Source organism: Pteropus medius, unplaced genomic scaffold (assembly GCF_902729225.1).
Source record: "Pteropus medius unplaced genomic scaffold, Ma_sr-lr_union100, whole genome shotgun sequence".
Lineage (NCBI taxonomy): Eukaryota > Metazoa > Chordata > Mammalia > Chiroptera > Pteropodidae > Pteropus > Pteropus medius.
In genome coordinates, this window is record NW_024353787.1 from 2577945 (window position 1) to 2602252 (window position 24308).

A 24308-nucleotide genomic window follows, 5' to 3' on the forward strand; every position below is an offset into this window, starting at 1 on the left:
AATTCTTCAAGCTCGGTTCTCCAATGAAAAATAAACAAAGCTCTCAAAACTTTCTAGCTAGGCAAGAGGAATTTTGCATATTAAATGAAAGTGGAGGTAGGAGGGGATTTTTACAAGGAAATCTCTTAATCTTGCCAACCCAAACTCTTAATTTTTTGCCAAAATATCTACTTACCTCCCATAGTAGGAATCATCAAAGCTGTTTCTTAAACAGATCTTGGATATGGCAATGAAAATTAAGATATGAAAAATCAGTTTTTTAAGTGATTAGTTTATCTTACCTTTGATGAGGTACAAGAATATTATTGATCCCTCCGAGTTTAACATTTATCTTTAGGCACAGGTTTGAGAGAGTTTGAGGGGATGTTTTTATTACATTCTTGACTTGAACACACTGTGTAGCCATACCCAAAAGTGTATCTCCTACACGTTTCACCTCCGCTATGGAACAAATACAAATACCTCTAGTTAGAAAAAAGGACAAACTTTACTGAAAATTAACCTACTGTGTTCTCTCCTTGAAATATATCATTGTATTCAGGGCACCAAAAATTACACCAATACCAAAACAATGCTATTAAAATTTCAAGTATACTGCCTTGAAGATTAGCTTAAATATTTAGTGATAATTTTTTCAGTTGTTTTCTTTCTTTGTATAAGAAAGTATATTTTTATCATCACAAAAATAGTATAACCACAATAACTAAAAAACCATAAAGATAAAAATACCATAAATAATCCCTTGTTAGCATTTTATTGTACTCTTAGTAATTTTTTCACTTATATTATTTTAATGCAGTTTTAATCCTGGTATACTTACAGATTTCAATCCTATTTCAAACCTTTAATTTAAAAATAGAGGTATTATAGTATAAAGAATAAAAGGCCCCTTTTCCTTTCCTTCTCTCTGCTGTTATAACTACCATAAAGAGTTCAGTGTAAATAACTTCTTATATATAAAACACATGGAAAATATTGTAAAATCAAAATTGAGAACATACTATACAGTCTATTTTGCAACTTATCATTTTCACTTAATAATACAGTATGTTCTGAATCTCAATATATAGATTGCCCTTATTATTTATAACAGCAGTTACTCTGTTTTTAAATGCTATAAAGTATCTAACTAGTCATATACTGGCGTATTTTTAGCTTGTTCTGGTTTTCATTATTTCAAACGATGCTATGAATAATATCCTTGTATATTTATTTTTGTTTGGTTGTGTAACTATAGCTTCTGGATAAATTTCTACAAACAGAATTGAGGAGTCAAAGTGTACATATATTTAACTTTTATAGATAATAACAAGTTGACTTCCTTAAAGGTTTATTCATTCATTCAACACATATTTAATGTGCACCTAATATACGCTAGTACTGTGCAAGGCTCTGGATACACAATAGTGAGTCAATAGAGACACTGTTTCTGCCCTCACAGAGCTTATAGTGTAGTCTGAGAAATAGGCATTAATTAAATAACCTCTTACACTGAACATAACCATGAAAGCAACATAAAGGTACAAGGTGCTTTAAACCAATAAAAGTGGAGAATTAGACCTTGTCAAAGTCGTCAGGCAAAGCTTCCGCAAGGAAGGGATGACTGAATTAAAATTCACAAGAATGTGCATTTGCTTGGTGAAGGGTGGAAAGCGGGTTATGAGAAGCAATACAGGAAGAAGAAAGAGGTCCTATGGGAAAAAAGAGCATAAAGTGAGATGAATCCTGAAGAGGTAGGAAGTCATGAATTTGACTATGGAAACCCTTGGAAGATCAGCTTAAATATCAATTTTATCAATTGCACAATGACACACTATTGAAGTGGGGGTGATAAGAAAGGAGATTAAAACAGGCTTAGATTTTAAAAAGACCACCCTGGATGTTGGTTTTAGCTCCACTATGTAAAAGGCTTGCAAGTCATCACACGTGTCTTTACAATAAGGCAAAAGCTGAATAAACTGAAAATCAATGACTTTTCTTAGATTTATGAGAGAACTGAGGTCACAGAACAAACCGACACCTCCAAACAAGTGAATACATCGAATCACAGCCAAGGTGAGCTTATTAGAAGTAGAAGGTGATGAAGTCAGTACTAGTAGGAACAATTAAACAGTAACTCCTAGGTGACTAAGATGGCTGGGAGACTCACTGCCTCCTTCAAGAATGCCTGGGCCAATGAGCTGGTGCTGGCTGCATCATCCGCTACTAAGGGCCTCACTGCCCTCCCTTAGCCCCTATACCCAGTACGCCACCATGATCAACCAGGTCACACCCTACAACTACCTAGTGCCTGTCTGAGATGATGAGAACATGCCCCATGTGCCCAGCCACCCTTTGGATCCTCAGAGCCCAAACTTGGAGTGGCTGAAGAAACTGTGAGCACCTCCACTGACAGAGAGAAAGCCCCCTCCCCTGTGGCCCCCAATAAAAATGTGAATGTTGAAAAACAGAAAGAACGACAAAAAAAAAAACAAACCCAGTAACTCCTATAACTCAACAAGAACAAAACAAATAATCCAATTAAAAAGTGGCCAAAGGACTTGAATTTGCAGTTCTCTGAAGATATACGAATGGCCAATAAACACATGAAACAATGTTCCATATCATTAATCATTAGGGAAATGCAAACCAAAACCACAACATACCACTTCATACCCATTGGAATGGTTACTATAAAAAAAATAGAAAATAAGAAGTGTTGGTGAGGATGTGGAGAAACTGGAACACTTGTACACTGCTAGCAGGAATGCAAAATGGTAGCTGCTGTGAAAAATAGTATGGCAACTGCTAAAAAAATTAAACAGAATTATATAAAAGAATCCAGCAATTTTACTTCTGGGAGTATACTCAAAAGAAGTGAAAGGAAGGAATGGAATAGCTGTATACCCATGTTCAAAGAAGCATTATTTACAACAGTCCAAAGGTGGAAGTAATCCAAGGTCCACTGATGACTATATAAACAATATGTGGTATACACATGCAATGGAATATTATTCAGCTTTAAAAAGTGAAAAAATTCTGAAACACACTAAGACATTGATAAACATAACGTTTATTGATCCCTCCTATTGAGAACACTATGTAAAATGAAATAAGCTAGTCACAAAAGGACAAATACTGCATGATTAATTAATATGGGGTACCTAGAACAGTCAAATTCAGAGACAGAAAGTAGAATGGTAGTTGCCTAAGATGAGGGAGAGATGGGGAGTTATTATTTAATAGGTACAGAATTTCAGGGATGATGAAAAAGTTCAGGAGATGGATGGTGGTGACAGTTGTACAACAATGTGAATGTACTTAATGCCACTGAACTGTACACTCGTTAACATGGTAAATTGTTATATATGTTTTGCCACAAAAAAGGGGAAAAAATTCTGATATATGCTATAACACAGAGAAACCTTGATGACATTATGCTAAATGAAAGAAGCCAGAAACAAAAGGACAAATATTGTATGACTGTATTTATATGAATTACCTAGAATAGGTAAGTTCATAGCCACAGAAAGTAGAATTGAGGCTACCAGGGGTTGGTGGGAGGGAGAATGGGAAGTTATTGCTTAAGGAGTACAGAGTTTCTGTTTGGGATTATGAAAAAGTTCTGGAAACGGATAATGGTGATAGAAATGGATAATGGATAAGTGATGATTCACAATGTGAATATACTTAAAGCCACTTAATCGTATAGTTAAAAATGGTTAAAATGATAAATTTTATGTTATATATATTTTACCACACCTATACAGAAAGACTTATTTAAAAAGTTAACCCCCGCCCCCCAAAAAAGTTAACCCAGGAATAGTCCCATGTAAACAGTACATCAGAAGGAATAAAAACGATCAAAATTTGATACCAGATGACTGACTTAAGGGAGCCATTACCTCTACTAACATGAGACAAATGTAGGGCTCAGGCAAAAGGGGGCTAGAGAAAAAGCTGAAATACAGGTAGCAGCACTCAGGAAAAAAAATTTAAATAAAAAGGAAGTGGCAAATGATGAGAGTTTTTCTATGAGAAAAACAGCTATAAATGGGCTGTTTCTTAAAATAGGAATTCCAGAATGATTTAACACTTGAAATTAGTGAGTGGTAATTTGATTTATAAGTAAACAGTAAACAATTAAATAACTTTTTTAAAAAGTGAAGGAGAAATCCCTTCTCAGACAAATAAAAACTAAGGGAATTTGTTGAGAGCAGACTTGCCTTGCAAGAAATGATAAAAGAAGTTTTTCAGAGAGAAGAAAAATTATATAGGTCAGAAATTCAGATCTATATAAAGAAAGGAAGGTCAGAGAAGACTAAGTAAAATAAACTCTTTTACGTTCCTATTCTTAACTGAATAGATAACTGTTTTAAATAATAATAGCAACAATATATTGGGTGGTTATAGCTTATGGATAATGAAATGAATGACAGCAATGTTATAAGTAACAGGGGAGAGGAATTAGGAATACTCTGATAAAGGTACCCACTTATACTATCTGTGAAGTAGTATTGAATTACTTGAAAGAGGACTTAGATTAGTTGTAAATGTATAATACATACTTTGGGGCAACCACTAACATTTTTTTAAAAACAAGTATAATTGATATGCTGAGAGGAAAGAAAATAGAAAATCATAAAATGCTCAATTAAAACCAGAAAAGGTAGAAAAAGAAGGGAAGATAAAAAGAAGACCCAATTACATGTTGCCCGCAAGAAACCAATTTTAAATATAAGGACATAGACTAAAAGTAAAGGAATACAGGAAGATATACTTTGCTAACACCAAGAAAAAGAAAACTGGAGTAGCTATATTAGTGTCACATAAAGCAAACTTCAGAACTAGGAAAATTATCAGGGATAAAAAGGGATATTACATAATGATAAAAGGGTCAATTCTCCAAGAAGACATAACAATCTTGAACATGTATGTAGCTAACAAAAGAAACCAAAATAAGTGAGGCAAAAATTCAACAATTGATAAAACTTTAAGGAGAGACAGATAAATCCACTATTATAGCGGAGACTTCAACATACTTTTTTCAACAATTGACACATCCAGCAGTCAGATCAATAAGAATAAAGATGATCTGAACTGCACTATCAATCAACTGAATATAAGAGACATTTATAGAATACTTCATCCAGTAATAGCAGAATAAACATTCTTCTTAAGCTTGCACGGAACATTCACCCAGATAGCTCACATTCTTCTCTAAAAATACATCTTAATAAATTTAAAAGAATAGAAATCATATATAATATGGTATCAGATTGCAATGGACTTAAACTAGAAATTAATAATGGAAAGATAGCTAGGAAATACTTGTATATTAAATGACATAATTCTATGTTAACACATGGATCAAAGAAGCAGCCTTGAGAAATAAAAAATATTTTTACCTAAATGAAAATGAAATACAACTTATCAAAATTTGTGGGATGCAGTGAAAGCAATGCTTAGAGAGAAATCTGTAGCATAGAATATATATATTAGAAAAGAAGAAAGATCTAAAATCAATAATTTACGCTTCTACCTTAGAAAAAACAAGATAGACCTAAAACAAGGAAAGAAATATTAATAATTAGAGCAGAAATTTGTGAAGTTGAAAATAAGAACTCAATAGAGAAAATCAACAAAGCCAAAAAGCTGATTCTTTGAAAAGAGCAATGAAATTGATCAAACTCCAGACAAAGAAAAAAGGAAAAGACAAATTATTAATATCAGAAATAAAAAAGGATCATCACTATTGGTCCCATGTATATTTAAAAGAATAATAAAAGAATATTGTGAACAACTCTAGGACCATAAATTTGATAACTTACATGTAGTAGACCAATTTCTTGAATGACACTACCAAAACTCACACAGAAGAAATAGGTAATCTGAGTAGGTCTGTATCTATTAAAGAAATTGAATCAATAATTAATAACCTTTTGAAAAAGAAAGTACCAGGCTCAGATGGTTTTACTGGTGAAATCTATCAAATATTTAAGGAAGAAATGATACCAATTCTCTACAATCCTTCTAGAAAATAGAGGCAGAGGAAATACTTCCTAACACATTCTATGAGACCAACATCACCCTAATACCAAAACCAAAAAAGACATTATAAGAAAGAAAAATTACAGATCAAGATCTCTCATGAACATAGATGCAAAAATCCTCAATAAAGTATTAGCACATTGAATCCAATAATGTATAAGAATTATACACCATGACCAACTGGGATTTATCGCATGTATGCAAGGCTGGGTTTCAACACTTGAAAATCAATTAATGTAATCAATCACATTAAGAGACTAAAGAAAAAAATCATATGATCATATCAATAGATACAGAAAAAGCATGTGGCAAACTCTGTCATGCATTCTGATAAAAACTCTCACCAAACTAGGATTAGAGAACTTCCTCAACTTGATAAAAAACAACTACAGAAAACCTATAGCTAATATACTTACTGCTGAGAAACTAGATCTTTCCCCTAAGATCAGGAACAATGCAAGGATGTTTGTCTTCTCTTACTACTCCCATTCACCATCATACTGGAAGTCCTAGCTAATGTAAAAATAGGATTGGGAAGGAAGAAATGAAACTATCTGTGTTCACAGAGGTCATGACTGTCTATGTAGAAAATCCCAAAGAATTGACCAAAAGCTTCCTGGAACTAATAAGTAATTATAGCAAGGCTGCAAGATACAAAGTAAATAATACAAAAGTCAATTGATTTCCTAAATTCCAAAAATAAACAACTGAGATTTAAAATTTAAAACATAATACCAACCATTTACATTAGCACCAAAAGAAAAAAAAAAAAGATTCTTAGGTATAATTCTAAGAAAATGTACACAGGATCTAAATGAAGAAAACTATAAAACTTTGATAATAGAAATCAAAGAAGCTCTAAATAGAGATATTCCATGTTCAAGGATAGGAAGACTTAACATTGTTAAGATGTCAGTTCTTCCCAGCTTGATCTACAGTCAATGTAATCCCAATAAAAATCTCAGTGTTATTTTATGAGTACTGACAAACTAATTCTATAAGGAAACAAAAGGCTCAGAATAGCTACCACAATAATGAAGAAAAAAGTCAGAGAAATGACACTATCTGACTTCCAAGACTTACTATAAAGCTACATTATTCAAGACAGTGTGGTGTTCCAAATGAAAAGACATAACAGATCAATGGAACAAAATAAAGAGGCCAGAAATAGACTCACATAAACAGAGGCAATCTTCAACAAAGTAGCAGAGGCAATTTATTGAGAAAGATAGTCTTTCTAACAAGTTGGTGCTAGAACAACTAGACAGCCACATGCAAAAAAAATTATTCTAGGCACAGATTTTATACTTTCACAAAAATTAACTCAAAACGGGTTATAAACCTATATGTAAAAAAACAAAACTATAACTATTGGAAGATAACTTAGAGGAAAACTTAGGTGACCTTGGGTTTGGCAGTGAGGTTTTAAATATAATGCCAAAAACATGATCTGTGAAAGAAAAAATTGATGAGTTGGATTTTATTAAAATTAAAAACTTGTGTTTCATGAAAGACAGTTAAGTAATGAAAAGACTAGCCACAGACTGGGAGAAAATATCTGTAAAATACATATCTGCTAAAGAACCTGTATCTAAAATATACAAAGAACTCTTAAAACTGAACAATAAGACAAACACTCCAATTTAAAAATGGGCAGAAGGTCAGAAGACATTTTACCAAAGAAGATATATGGATGACGAATAAGCATATGAAAAGGGGACCAATGTTATGTGTCACTGAAGAACTGCAAATGAAAACAACAAGATACCACACTACACACCTATTAGAATGGTTAAAATTTAAAAAAATGACTGTACCAAATGCTGGAGAGGATTTTTTTTCTTTGAACACATTTTTGGAGTTGAAAATACTGAATCACAGATGAAAAACACATTTTTATACTTTTGGTGGGAAGGATATTATCATTTATACTGCCATCAGCAATGTATGAAAATGCTAGATTCACTACATACTTACAAGCACTAGGTATTACAATATTTAAACATACTTGTTGATTTAGTAGCTTAAAAGTACATAAAGTGCAAATTAATTTTATTAATTTGTACTTTACTAGTGAAAACCAATGTTTTCTCATGTTTACATGTTTTGTTTTGTTTTCTGAGAAATCCTGGATTATATTCTTTGCTCATTAATCTAAAACAAGAATTGTTTTCTTTTTTGAACACAATAACAGATCTTTATAAATATTTTAACTAATAATATTAGCCCTTCATTGTCCCATTTGCTGCAGATATTTTCACTTTCTATTGATTTCCTTTTAATTTTAGTTATACATTTGTGACATACAGAAATTTTAATTTTTATGCAGTGAAATCTAACCATTTTCCTCTGTGAATTCTTCTATCATGTCTAACTGATTATACGCCATTCAGTAGTTTGAAAATTATACTTAGTTTTTCCATAATTCGATGATTTATATTTAACTTATTAATCACAAAACTTTAATTTGTTTAAATAATAATAATAGCTAACATTTACCGAGTGTTTATATGACAGGTGCTATTTTAGGTCCTCTACATATGTAAATTTATTTAATTCTTACAACTGCCAAGTTAATAGTATACTGTTTTCACAATGAAGAAACTAATGTTTAAGTAATTTGGCCAGCTCGCACAGGTAGTACACCTGGCAGTACCTGGGTATTAAGCAGCATAGTCTGACTCTATCACTACTACATTATAATGATAATCAAGTTATCTCAAGGGCATTTTTAATAATAATTCTACCCTTAACCATTGTTTTGTAATGCCTACTTTACTAAAATTCTTTTTACAGGGTCTCTTCTTGGACCATTTAGTTTACCCTACTGATTTGTCTTTTTAAAGTAATAATAAATGGCTTTAAAATATTGTAAGCTATAAAATGTTTTAATGTTTGAAAGCTTTAGAATATGTTTTGGCAGAATTCTAAAAAGGAGTATCAAGTACTTGAGGAAAAATGCAATCTTAAGATATCCTTACCATACACGGGCGTCTTCCCTGGCAGGATGACAATAATGAGCTGCAGCCCAGAGTATGTGTTCTTGAGATGCCGGAACATGGGCTCCACGCTGTCTGCCCCCTGCGCATATTTGCAGAAGCAAGGCTGGCCCTGGATGGGCATCCCCGCATCTTTAGAAATCTTACGCAGCTGGTCCGTGAAACCCCTAGAAGGAGAAATCACTAAAAATAAACACTTTGTCTAGTCATGAACATCTATAAAATAGTAATGGAAAGTATGAGAAAGGAATGGAGAATGAAGCAAAGATTTATGTGCCCCATATATGAAGAGCTCACCAGACTACCGATGTTAAGGGCAAAGTGGGTCAGTAATCTATTTTGCAAACTAACACTGCTATACAGTTATGTGGCCATTTATGGTTTACCAAGGGCATTAGTAATAGAGTGTGTTGGTTAAGAGCTCAGCTCTAGAGTTAGCATGAGAGGTTCTAATCCTAGTTTTGTTACTTACTAGCTATGAAATTTAAGGCAATGTTTTTTAGTTTCTCTCATTTGTAAAATGATTACTTCTAATATCAGGTTAGTGTGATGATTAAATGAGATAATACATGTAAAGCACTTAGCACACTACCCAAGACATTACAAGAACTTGATAAATTTAAGCTAATGTACATTTTCTAGTTTGGTCCTTATAAGATTCGTTAGAAAGTGGAAGGTCTGGTATTATTCCTGTTTTACAGACCAGGAAACAGTTGCAGGGACATTATGTATTTGGCCAAGGTCAAATGGTTAGGTAAGTGACAGAGTCAGAACTCTGACCTAGTCTAGAATTTCTTTTCACAATATTACCTATCTCAAACTAGGATAGGAGGAAAGATTTTATCTCTCAGGTAAAAAAAAACCAAAACAAAAACTATGAAAATAACATTTAAAAACAAATGAGGCAGGCAGCACTTAATTTACTTTATCCACACTGCAAAAAGACTCATCATTTCATATTTAAACAAAATTCTGCATTTAGCCTCGGATAAATGAGTAATGATGTCGAGGTTTAACAATCACTTTACTTGTTTTTAAAATAAGGTCCTAAGTCAAGGATCTGAGTTATCTTTGATCAAAACACTGATTCTCTTAGAACAGAGAGAAAGTTTATAGGAATTCCCTTCTCCTTCTTATTAGTGTTTAATTAAAAAAGTACAAAGGTGACAAAATAGTCATGGGGATATAAAGCACAGCATAGGTAACATAATCAATAATATTGTAATAACTATGTATAATGCCATGTGGATACTAGACTAATAGGGGGGTCATGCCATAAATTAGATAAATGTCTAACTACTATGCTGTACACCTGAAACTAAAATAATAATGAATGTCAACTCTAATTAAAAAATAAAAATTAAAAAAAATAATTGTTGATAAGTAAAAAGGTAAATATTTTTAGTCAGCCTGAACAAGAGCCATAAGCCCAATGATTATGAGATTTCTATCAAGCCATGAACAACAAATGTAAAATAACTCAAAGCTTGAAAAACAATTGGAGGCTATTTCTTTGGTCTCTGGAGGTCAAGTAAGATAATCGTAGCATTGTCGTAAACTGTCCTTATGATTTTACTTGAAAGCAGGGGGGTTAAAATTTTGGAGAAAAGAAAATATTAAGTGAATCTTAAAACATAGTTAAAGATTTGTAGCTAATAAAAAGAAGTGAATAGAATAAAATAAAAATTTATTTCTTACAAAAGGAGGCAAAATAAATTCTGAATTGACCTGGATAAATCTGTCTCTAAATTACTCAAAAGCTATTCATTATGGGCATATTTTATAGGATCTATTAGTAGAGATTTAAATTAGACAATAACTATTTTCTTAAGAAAATTAGATTCCAGAAAGAGAGATGAAAGATTTACATAAATAATTATAATACAATTATATTTTACACAGAAAGTGAGGATATTGATAAACCAGTATGTTTAGAGTTAAGAAAGATTATTTCCAGCATCACAAATCACAGAAGATTGGGTAGTATTTAGATGAGCAGAGTTCGGAAAAAGGCATTTTCAATAACATGCAGTGAGTGGAAACGAAAAAATGCAAGGGAGATGGAGGGGATACGGTGCTTCACTTTTCTGTCCAGAATATGTGAAAATGAAGAAAGGACTTAAGAGGCACGTGAAAGATTTTAAATGCCATACTGATTTTTAATGTTATTCTTTGTCGAGAAGCCTGAGTTTTTGAGTGGGGGTAGTCACAAGTGGAGCTGGTACTCTTTCACAATAGCACAGCTCTTCAAACCAGAGTGACAGAAGAAGCCCTTGAGCCTGCCAGAGCCCCAAAGACGTGAGAGTTCCAAAAGAGAGGAGAAGAAAAGCCAACATGATAAAAAGGAACCAGGAAGGCAAGAATGGAGAGACTGTCAAGAAGGTAGTCAATTGTATCTAATGCTGCACAATTTTTGAGAAAAATCATGGCTGAGAAGAGACTTTTAGAATTGATAAACACAAAGATAATGAAGACCTTCCAGAAACCAGTTTCAGTAGAGTACTAAGATTTCAAGGAAGGAGAATGGAAGTCTGGAAGCCTGAGAGAATAAGTGAAGTAAATGGAAAATTGAAGATATTATTTTGTTTATTTTAAATTTAAACAGAAGATTGTTGAGTACTAACATGTCGAGGGAAAGAATCTGAGGAAAGTGGTAGAGATGGAGGCCAAATTTTGAAAAGTATGGAAGTAGAAATGAGGAGTTAAATCTCTTTCAAGAAAATCAACTGAGAAATAAGGATTTTATTTAATCCTCTCCCAGCAGATAGTAACTATTATCTCTATTTTTAAAAGGTGAAAACTGAAGCATAATGAGATTAAATAAATTATCCATGGTAATGAAGCTAGGAAGTGGCAAAGTTGGGAATTAAACCTAATCTATTTGCCATCAAAAGCCAATGATGCTCCTGCTATATCACATAAGCTAGTCTATTAGCATGCCTACAAGAACAAATCAGTGACTTTACTATGACTAAAAAATTCAGGAATCGTCATCAAAATATTGAGAAGATTAATTTTTAAAGGCTCAGTGATTAAATATACTTCATGCTGAGGCAACACTAGTTAGAACATTAGCTGAGTAATTTAAAATTAAAATACAAAATTTAAACACAGAAAGGTTCCAAAGTGACAAGCCTTACTTCAATATTTCTTCTCTGCACTGCCTCTGTGTGGCAAAACAAGCTATAGCCCACATTTTGATTTCAACTCCTGTGTGGAACTGTTTTCCTCGCATGTCCCATACTCCATGGCTTGGTGTTGCTACTGTACGATTCTACAGAAAAAAAGAGAAAGAGAAATACGGCAAAAAGGAACAAACACTTAACATATGGTTTATTTCAACAAGCTAATATACATATATATGATATTCTACATGGGATAGGTTGTTCTAAATCAATATTACTTATATTTTTGTCGTAGAAAAAAATTCTACTAAACTCAAGCAAAGACATCTTGAAACAAAAATAATATTGTTGGAACAATAAAACATTTTCTAAATTCCAGGCTTAGCTAGGATGACCTTCTCTCCATATACAGAAACTACATTTATAATTTAAAAAACTACCAAGAGATTTTACCCGTCCTCCATACTGGAGCATAGGTGCTGGAAGTACGCGTCCGGTTACATGGGCCATTTCATCCCGAACTTTAAATTGAAACTCCTGAACAAATGGATCTGTTTCATAATTTGCACTTCTTACCTAACAACAGAAAGTTTGTAGTTACTTTTAAAATTCCTCCAAATCCTGTACTTTACTTATTAGAAGTCTCTATTTTTTTTTGTTTACTGTATCAACAATGTTCTACAATAGGCCTTTTTAATGGTGTCCTAACTAGAGAGCAGAGAATCTTAACCTGAGAACCACAGATCACGAATGGACTGCTTAAGTCTGTGAACTTCCTGGTAATTTATAGTAAATTTAAATGTATTAGGTTGAATAATAAGAAATTTCAAATATTTATGACCCATGAAAATAATAATTTTATATGATTAAACCTAATATAGTTTGGGGAGGGTGGTCTAGAGATTGTAAGAGAAATACCTTTGACCCCAAAAAAGTTAAGAACCTTTAACTAGAGGATCCAGATATACACTATTAAAATTTAGTTTATGTAGTTTGATAGCAAATATTGATAATCCTAAGGCTTTTCCCCGCTAATTACTTTACAATTGATATAAAATTTACTTGAATATTTTCAGATAAAAAGTGCCATATTATAAAATGTACTTAATGGGATATAACTGGGACAGATAAGAAAGCCAGTATGACACTCAGATGATCATTTTTACATAATATATCTATACATACAAAGATAAAGAATTTATCGTAATTCAGTGTAGGCTTGGATCTCGAGAGTATAATTCATGCTTATAACATATATAATATAGTAACTAACTGTGTTTTTCAAAACATATTTACCTGGTCTTAGGGTAAATGTCAAATAAGGTTATAAAAAGAAGGCAATGTTCAAGTCTTTGAGTAATCTATGAAAATTTGCCTGCCACAGTATTACAGACCAAAAAGGAAAAAAAAAAAAACCCAAAACTGTATAATCTAAATACGTAAAAATAATCTCCCCAAAACAAGCAGTTGAAGTTGTTTTCTAAACTGATGCATCTTTTCTTCAAGTTTAAATGCCATTCATTTCTAGTGTGTTTTAGTGTACCTCCACAGTAAGAACAACTTGATTTAACAGGACTTGCCGTATGATGTGCTAGCTGCTAAATGTTTTATAACTAATTTTCACACAGCCTTATAACTACAAAAGTAAGTCTTTTATAATCTTCACTTTACAGAGGATAAAACTAAAGTTTAGGAAAGTGAAATGAGTGGCTTAAAAACTATATAGCTAAGCAAGTGACATAGAATCCGAAACCATGCTATGTTGTGATTGTAGAGTTCTTACCTTTAGTCACTGCACTAGCCTTTCAGATGCTATTATCAGAATAATAAAATAATAGTAACAATAAATGAAGAATCTAGACTTTGAACTCAGAGCTGTTAAATTCCAAAGCCTGTACTTTTAACCACTGTACAATATTGTCTTGCTGAACAGAAAAGCTGTAATAAATGAGTTAAAAGTAGTTAAGATTTTATAGAGTGAGAGGTTCTAGTCTCTTAAAGGTTTTAAAATCTTGTCATGGTAGATCAGAGAAAAATCCATGATGAGAACCAGACTGTATTTTCCTAATTAAATATCATGTAACAACTTTCATTCACTTCTTATAAAACTATAAGAAAAAAAGTCTTTTTCTATAATGGCTTATAAAATGAGACAGTTCTATAACCCTTTTTCAACAATCTTTAAAATTGCTTTTGAAAGTGCTATGAAGTTGTTTTAGGTAATACTAATATTTTGACTTTTTTCTCTTTACCTGGGCAATTTAAATGATATTAAAGAGCATAAGATCCAGGTCCCTTTTATTTTTCATTTTGCCTTTATCCCATCATTTTATAGAGTGGTATTGATAACTCTTCCTTCCTCCCCATTTAGAACAATAAGACAGCTTAGAAACCCTACATGGTTAGAACTGTTTAATATTTCTTTGTTTATCCTGTAGTTACCAGTCTGATACTGGGGGCTAAGCAATCCTACTCTGAGTATTAAGACTCTATTGCTAGTCTGATACCTTGACTCTTCTTCCTCCTCTTTTAGGTGGGATGCCATAAAGTTCTAGTTCACTATATTGAAACATTAGTTCTAAGAGATTCTGGTTTGTATCTAATTAAAGAGTTTTGAGTTAAATAAGAAGGAGCTAACCCTTTTCATAGAACCAAGGTTTACTCCCAGAACACCACTACTTACTTCCATGAATCCTTTAAATTCTGATAGCTCATGAAATGGTAATAAGGTACAAATTGCTAAGGACATGGTTCTTTAGCAGTACATCCTAATACATTTTTAATCCCCATTTCTAGGGTTAAGTACTAACCAATCTGCTAATTTCCTCTTGTCTATCTGGTGCAGATCTTGCTGTTGCTTTGATCATAGTGGAAGTCTGATTGTCGGTTAGCTTCTTGATACATCGTTGCCCTGCCACAATATTACAGACCTGCAAATGGAAAAAAGTTTTGTACTAGACATTCGCATATATGTATATATTTTAAACTCTCAATGCCAATTACATGTGAAATTAAATTTTAATTTTTTAAAATCTACTTCATTAAATCGCTTCTTTTTAACATATTAAGTAAAAAGTAATAAACAATACTGCTTTACAGCACGATTATAGTTAGGTAAAATTTATACCAAATAAAAAGGCTGCAAAGAAGTGTTCCAAAATACTAACAGTGTATACCTTTAGAGTGGTAGGACTGTGGAAGAATTTTTTCCATATTATTTGATTACCAAAAATTTAGAATAAAATAAAATTGAAAAAGTTAAATCTCCAGAATAAATGTGAAGGTATGAAGTTAAAAGACCCCAAAAGAATGATGAATAAGAGGATATTAATAAGCAACCTAAACACATTACTTCTAGTGGCAGATACGTATGTTTCTGCTCCTGCCCCACTTGCAGACAGGGAAGGTGTGGGTACTTCAGCTGAAGAGTATACTTTTCTCTGAAATATTGTGCTACTGTTCTCTCCACAGTTTGGCCATTTTCTAACTGTAAAGGAAAGCTGGGAAAAAAAAAAAAGTACACATTATCAACTCTTATCTCAGTATGAGCCAGCAAAACTCCCAATCCACTAACTGGAGTAAGCTGCTTCATATCATCTCTGCTGACAAACACCAGCTTTTCTTACGTTTGATGACTGGCAGGCCTTCTTGTTACATTACAAACACGGTATTTCCGTCTCATTGTTCCACAATGAGTCACTTCAACCTTCAGACCTGTTCCCAACAAGAAAAACTGAGGTTATAGAACTGACACATGTAAAACATTTATAGCTATAAAGTCTGTTCACTACTATAAAAACTCAAATAAATTCTGAACAGAAAATCTGTGATATAGGCAATGTGATATTAAGAAAGGATTTTATATGTGACATTGCAAATAATGGTTATAATCACAGTAGACCTAACTCCAAACCTTTTCCCTACCCTATCAAGTTCTACATATTAAGAAATAGTACCAAAAAATTTGAAACGCCTGTAGATCAAGGGACAAAGTTCTTCATTAATAAAAAGCCTGTTTACAATATATTCAGGTATTTATTCTGGGAGAAGGAAGGAGGAATGAAAGAGAAGTTGCAATAATTCTCAAGATATTCTATAACCTTCAACGTATATGAAATTTGAACATCCCAGTCATCACATACTGACTGAACATCAGAATTTCATAAAGCTCAAGGACGTCCTTCAAAGATTTTTAAAGCAAGGGGGGAAAAAAAAATCCTAGGCCCTTTTAACAGAAGTGGAATGATAATTTTGTTGAAGTATAATATAGCGACACAGCTCTTTTACGACTATTAGAAATTAAATGCAATCAAAATAATTCTTCGATCAGATGATCCCTACTTAGGGAATCACTGATCCCCTTTGAGAATCTCATGAAAGCAATAAGCACTCAGAAAAATGCACCTACACATGGATCCTTCCAGCCCACTTATGGACCCTAGGAGTTTGAAGATTCTAGGTCTGTTTTTGAAAGTGAAGCAATGGACTTTTAAATCATTGGCTGAAATTCTTTGGGATGAATTTCTTAAGCAGCCCTGTCCAACAGAGTTTTCTGAGATGATGGAATGTTCTCTATCTGTGCTAATATGGTAATCACTAGCAATATGTGTTACTGAGTACAATATATGGCCAGTGTGACTGAGAAACTGAAAATTTAATTTTAACTAGTTTAAATAAGCTACATGTGGCTAATGGATACCATACTGGCCAGTGCAGTCTTGGAGCGAACTAGAGAAGAGTTAACAAATATACAGTGGCTACTGCTCAGAGAAGCAACTCTGCTTCTATGGCCTATACTCAAATGGAGGAAAATCTAAAAAGGGATAAATGGAGGACAATTTTTAGCTCTCTGATAGTATTTATAGTTATTATTTTTATATTATTTCCATTTTATATTTTTGATTCCCATAGTGCAGTGGTTCTTAACCAGAGGTGATTTTTGCCCTCCCAGGAACATTTGGTAATGCCTGGAGATATTTTTGATTGTCGCAACTGGGGAGTATTATTGGTATCTAGTGAATGGTAGGTTTAGGGATGCTTAGATCCAAGGATGCTGCTAAATATTCTACAATGCACAGGGCAGTACTACCGCCCACCCTGATCACAACAAAGAATTATCCCGCTCCAAAATATCAACAGTGTCAGGTTGAGAAACCCTGCTATAGTATAACTTATTTTCCTGTGCATTACTAACTACAGAACCAAACACAAAGTTCACTCATAGTAATATTTTCTTCTAATGTATTGGCACAAATTAAGATGCTAAATAAACACAGTGTCACTATATCAGATTGGTTTGGATTTTTCTTGAGTACTCCTAATTGAATCAGTGAGAAATGTTTTTTTTTTTTAGTAACTGCCTTTATAAAACTAAAATTTCAGATGAATTAGAGTATTTACTATGCCTCTATAATATAAAGGAGACTAAAATAATAAACTATCAAGAGGTTTTATAAGAAGATAATACCAACAATGTAAAGTAAGCAAGATGTAAAAATATAGTGTTTAGGGGGAAAACACAATAGAAAATTTAAAACAAATTTCTGTTGTCTTATACCACTTAGCAATTTGTTTTCAAGTCTTCCCCCCTTTGAATTAAAAAAATTATTAGTAAGGTTCTACAAGCTTACTACATAAGTTTTTACCAAAAATAAATTGCAACTCTTATACATATATAGTACTTTTACCATGTACATCCCCATTATTCTGCTCTTTATGATGAATTTGTGCTTGAAGAAACCACCCTAATATTTAGGAATCAGTTCAACTGGAACCAAATGAGTATGCTAAGGAAATTTAATCATTATAGCACATTTCCTATCACTATTTAATAATTTTCATCAAATTCCTTATGCCAGCTAAAAATTAAACCCAAATATATAGCACAGAACACATAACTTTGATTTTTTTTGAGTTACTGTGGTAGGAATACATGATGTACTTACTTTAAAGAGACACCCCCCCCTCACTTTTTTGAAAGCTTTTTTGACTTTGAATGGAGGAAAAAATCATTAGTTTGTCAATTAGCTCCAACTGAGATTTTTCTACCCTGTACCTAAGGTCATAGGTTCCTAAGGATTAGACTCAAACCCAGGAGCTAGCGAAAAGTTGAAAGTTAAAAAAAATGGACTACACAATTCTCTGCCTAGGACCCTCCCTAAACCCTCCAACCAAAAAAAAAATATTTTTTGGCTTTAAAATATCAAATATTTAACCTATAAACTTGGCTTTACCTTCACTATAACATCAACTTTATAATGCTTTCTAGTCATTTTTTCAGTCATTTCTTTGGGCCCCTGAGCAGCTGAAGTTAAGATCGAGTCCATGTTCTTCGGGTAGCAGTTGAATCCTTGTTCTGTACATCTTGTATTTTCTGTGATAAAGTGGTGATATGAGTTGATTGCATAGTTACTGCACAATAAGGTAAGTGACTCCATGATATCAGAGGTGGTAACTCAGCAGCAACTCCACTGGAAACCATGGCATTTAGATGATCATGTGTTAATGGTGGGTAACACACTACCTCCCAAAAGTGCCAACTGTACAGTTAATGCAGATTATGAAAGGATAATGGTAGGGTTGCAGCACAGTAATAAATAACACTTTCTTATTCTGGCACTTCAATTACTTAAGATAAATAGATGTTTATTTTCAAAGCAGGAAGGATGTTCCTTATAATGTTTTACTACTGTGATGATGTCTTTCTGGGTTACTAAAATGGCAAAGAATGAATGATTACTGGAGCAAGCATGATGTATTCAGTTACTCTTAATCAAAATTACTCTGGAAAAATCCCTTAAATTGCTGATAAAGTACAGTATATGTAGGTTTGCATATAAAACTATATTTAAATATATGTAGAAATGTATGTACATATAGAGTATGTATACAAAATATAAATTTTAGAAGACTAGTAAAATTTTTTTTTTTCTCTTTGGAAAAATAAGGCAGAGATAAATTTACATTAGTAAAACATACATATGATGCAACACCACTGTACAAATTTTAGCATCTAACTAAAATAGGCAAGATCAATGGTCAACTGTATAATGTACACAAAATAATTAAATTCCAACTCTAGAACAACACATGAAACAGCCTAGCCCCATATCCATAAATTTTTAAAAGAATAAAATATTCCATCATTTCAAAAAATAAGAAAGTCATTACATCAGAATATGTTCAAAGAATGATTCCACTTCTGAAGTAACAATGTTTTTGAAATAAGCTTTCTACTTTGAGCAGTACTATAGAAGCATTTTCCCACGAGATACTCTTAAACACCTTCAAAGAAAGTGTTAACAAAAAATTAGCTGGTATCGATATTAATTTCATTACTTGGTACTTCTTTCATTGAAACACTATCTAAGACGTTATGGTAATTAATTTAATATTTTATAACTGATCTATATTTTACTGGTAATGTTACATGAATAAATTTTAATTAAAAAATTTTTTTCCAAGAAAAGTTTGTTATATCCATGCATTTTATAGTTAAGTTGTTCCAAAAGCTAATTAATTCACCTTTTATCTCTTTGGTGAATTTTACCCGATGAGAATCAGTCAGAGGTCTTGGTTGCTCATCAATATTATGAATGTCAAGAACTTCACACATGAACTGAATTACAGGTTGTGCTTTGTAGAAGGCAGTGGCAGAAACTAAGAAGAAAAACACAAACAGTACAAATTAATGTTTCCTTAAAAAAATTCTGAAACTTGATCTCAGGCTCCATAACAAACTAATTATAGAATTAAAATTATCCTTTATATATACTTACATATATATAAAAATATTTACAAAATTAAGCAGTTTCAATATGATCTGTTTGACTGGAACACAGGCACAAGAATAGAAAAGCTGGACACTACAGTTTTTATATGTCTCTCTCACCATGGGTAACTGAATTATTACATTCTCTATTACATGTACAGAGAAGTGTTCTGGGGTGTGAGATAAGGCCTGTAAAAGGACAAAGAAGGCCCGAGCCCCTCAGATGAAAAGGCTACGTATTATTTCTTAAACAAAGCTTTCTATGCCACCCCAGACTATTTATCTATTCTAGTAAGAGTTCTCTCTGTCTTACACAGATTTGGGAAGACAGTAGCAATAAAAGTTATTAGTGCTAATCCAAGCTATCGGTAGTAATAGTACGGAGTATCTGCTCGATGTTACCTAGCTATCGTTGGCAGTTTTCTAACAGTCAACCAGGATGATTTCTTAACCACGGGTTTTGGAACTGGAAGAGCTTCACCAATCATTACTAGATCACCACCACACATTTCTTAAACACATATTTACTGACTGCTATTTGTGCTATAAAACATCGGGGATACAATGAAAAGTACAACCAAAAGACAGTAAGCTACATGCTATGTTATCTTTATACTTAAAAAAACATGTCTACTGTCTGCTGAGCTAAATGTAAACTTTTATGTGGTACTGTTTCTCTCTCTCTTTGGTTTAGGATTATGTGTCCTCCACAAAATGTCCTTCACCTCTGGAAGGATATTTATCAAGGCTTTAAGAGTAGTTGTCTTAGGATACGCGTGGGTGGTGAAGCTACTGTGGATTTTTATTTTCTTTTTAATTTTACCTTTAAATCTTCATTTTATAGTGAGCACATATTACCTTTTCCTTTATTACAGAAATACTATATGAAGTCTCATCATAAAATATCCAAATAATATAGATATATAAAGATTTCCTCCAGTCTCCAAGTAACCATTGTTGGTATGTATGTATATATGTATGTATGTATGCATGTATGTTTAAATCCTGTTTTTATTATGCACTTACAGAGATACCATATACATACAACTTTTTTTTACATGAGATCAGATAATAACTGTTCCATGACATTATTTTAAATAATGTCTTAAATATGTCTTAGAGATCTTTCCATGTCATAACATTCTTAATGGCTTCATTTTATTCCTCAGTATGGGTGCATGATAATTAAGTAAATATATACTCCCTCCCTCTTCTAATGAAAAAAGAACTCAATGGTAAACCGTTAGAAATATTCTGGACTGTGATTTTTTTCTCATTATGTATTTAGAGATAGATTTACATGTATTACTATGGAACTATATCATTCTTTTTCAGAGCTGCAGGATATCTCATTGCATGGATGTACTTCATGCCCCTAATGATGGATAGTTATGCTGGTTTTGTTTCTTTACTAGTACAAAAAATATTCTAATGAATGTTATGTGTGTGTACATGCAGGCGTGCAAGCATGCACACATCCATGAGTACTTCTGTAGAAAGATTTAAAAGGAATCAATACTCATTGCTAAACTTCTATCCAAATAAACTTTAGAAACACCTCTGCAATTTCTAACTAATTAAAAAAAAGAGAGACTGATAAGATCGTATTAGCATTCCGGATATTTTATTCATATCCGCAGTAGTAAAAAAAGGTATACATTATTTTCTTCCATTAAAAATGTGACAATATTGTTGTGCATTAAAAAAAGGCTGGCAGGATACATACCAAATAAGCACATATTGCTTCTGGGTAAACTTTAATAAAGTAAATAAATAAAGGAAAATAAATATATGGTAAGTAACATGCTTATTTTGTCTTTCCTTTAATCCCACAGGTAAATTTCCTTCACTGGATTACTATAGTACAGGCATTCACAACTAATATGTCTGACTTCAGAGCTGAAACTGCTAAACAAACATTATTTATGCTGTTTAACATTCTTCTATTATTTTCCCTCCTATTTATACCACTATGCTTCTAATCATTTTAGTGTTTATCATCTTCTCTATCAGAATTTAGGCATCTGAGGTGACAATTAAACTTAGTGAAAAAAAGCTGTTAAAAAGGTGAGTTGAAATCAGTGAGTATAGTCAAATTAGGTATGAATTTCAATAAGCAAATATCTGCTTTTACACCTCTTGGTTAATTAAATCTTTAACATTTTATAAGCCTACATATATATGCATTTTATTCCTTCCTCTTTCACAAATTAGCTAATTTGAAAAAGTAATATTTATGTTAAACATTTAAAAAATCTATTAACAAAATATACCACATTAATGTGTTAAAAGAAGCATACAATCATTTCCATATATGCTGGCCCCCAAAAAGCATAAGATAAAATTCAGCATCATAGCTAATACTCTCACTGTACCAGGACTAGAAGAGAACTTCCTTAATTTGATAAAAGTTATCTATCAAAAAATCTATGGCACATTCAACTTTACTTAATAGGAAGCTCTAGATAGCACAGTAATGCATGTTAAAAGAAATAAAAGGTAAAGAGAATGGAAAGGGAGAAACAAAATTATCATTCTCCACAATATGACTATCTACACAGAAAATCCAATAATCTATAAATTACAGAATTAATAAGAGTTCAACAAAGTTGCTAGATTTAAGATCAACATAAGAAAATTAATTATATTCTATACATTAACAACCAACTTAAAATGTAATAAAAAAACACTTAAAGTCACAACAAAAAACATAAAGCACTTGGGAAGAAATTCTAATAAAAGATGTATAAGACTTATAGAAGTAATAAGTATCTTTACTACTAAAAGATATTACAGAAGACTTAAGGCAGTAATATATCCAATTTATGTAAATTATCCTCAAATTAATCTGCAAATTCAAAGCAATTTCAATCAAAATACCAACAGGATATAACCCCTTGACCTCTGAAATTTAAGAAGCTGATACTGAAATTAACATGAAAGAGCAATGAAACATGAATAGCCAAGACAATTTTTAAGAACTAGGTCCACCCTATCATTCATCAAGATTTGTTGTAATCCTATTCAAGTCAAGAGACTGTGGTGACACACATATAGACCAGCAGTATAGACTTGAAAGCCTACTTCATATTATATACGAAAATAAACTCCTATTCTGAGAACTAAATATGGAAATAAAAACAAAATTTAGAGGAAAATATAGAATATTTTGATTTTGGAGGTAAGAATTTCTTAAACAAGATACAAGACTACAAATCATTAAATCTATAAGAAAAAAGATACCGTAAGCAAAGCCAAACAACCAACCACCAGGCTATAGATTGGTAGAGGATATGTGTCATAAATATAACAAATGATTAGCATCTAAAATATTTAATGAGTTCCTATAAATTAAGGTAAAACAATGAAAGTAGCAAAAGATATGAACAGGTATTTCACAGAAGAGAAAATCTAAATGTCAAAAATAAATTTTCACTGATATTCTTATTTGTAAATAAGGTACTAAATATAGAAACAATATTGAGTCATTTTACACCCATCAAGATGGGCAAAAAATGTCAATACCAGTAACACAAACTGACAACGAACCAATGGAAGAATGAAAGCTCTCATATAGATTGTAGGAATATAAACTGATACAAGCAGTCAGGAGAGCAAATGGTAATATATAGTAAATATGTGCATAATTTTCAACCTAATTTTCAATCCCACTCTACTGAAATACATACTCGAGAAATTCCAGATTTAAAAAGGAAGACATGAATAAAAATGCTTATTGTAGCATTGTTTTTAATAGTAAAAAGAATGGAAACCACCTAAATATCCATACAATTAAAGTTAATGGGCAGGAGCTAGATTTCGGATAAATAAAATTGAGAAATAAAGTACAGATATTACTTGAGAGTTTAGTGGAAATGAGATAGTATCAACTAGTTAGATTGATAGTATCTAGATATGTATAAACACAACTAAAGAAAAAAATATTTACCAAAATTGACTAGATATCTAGAATACCAGTGGGATAGTCTTTCAACGGATGAACACGGCATATCTCTGAATCTATTAAGGTCACTAAATTTCATTAAGGTTTTGTAATATACTCTATAACTCTCATATATATTTTAATACATTTATTAATAATTTTTGTTGCTGCTGGAAATGTATCTTTTAATTTTTTGTCAGTTATTAACTGTTGCATTTTTTAAAAAAACTTTATTTTCTTCTTTTCATGGGTAGCAGGATTAGAATAATAATACAAAAGGATAGGCTTGGAAATAAAATAGGTTTTAATCCTAGGTCCAGCACTTACTAATTATCATTTCTCTGAATTTCTATTTGTTCATCTTTAAATTTAGAAAAATACCTACTACTCATAGCATTAGGGTGGAGATTCAATGCAAGGTACCTATTTGTGCCCAGAAC

General features: G+C 32.1%; 1 protein-coding gene across 9 annotated transcripts in view; it reads right to left on the bottom strand.

The window, feature by feature from the left end:
* The window catches only part of AGO3 (argonaute RISC catalytic component 3), a 101920-nt gene that overhangs the window by 22555 nt on the left and 55057 nt on the right, over positions 1–24308 (bottom strand). For all 9 annotated transcript variants that reach the window (XM_039851020.1, XM_039851028.1, XM_039851026.1 and 6 more), the window contains 8 exons: positions 19679–19813; positions 15781–15868; positions 15507–15654; positions 14965–15084; positions 12608–12730; positions 12170–12303; positions 9012–9196; positions 282–441 (listed from right to left, as the gene is read on the bottom strand). In XM_039851020.1, coding sequence (XP_039706954.1) covers positions 282–441; positions 9012–9196; positions 12170–12303; positions 12608–12730; positions 14965–15084; positions 15507–15654; positions 15781–15868; positions 19679–19813 — 1093 coding nt within the window. The remainder of the gene's footprint in view (positions 1–281; positions 442–9011; positions 9197–12169; positions 12304–12607; positions 12731–14964; positions 15085–15506; positions 15655–15780; positions 15869–19678; positions 19814–24308) is intronic.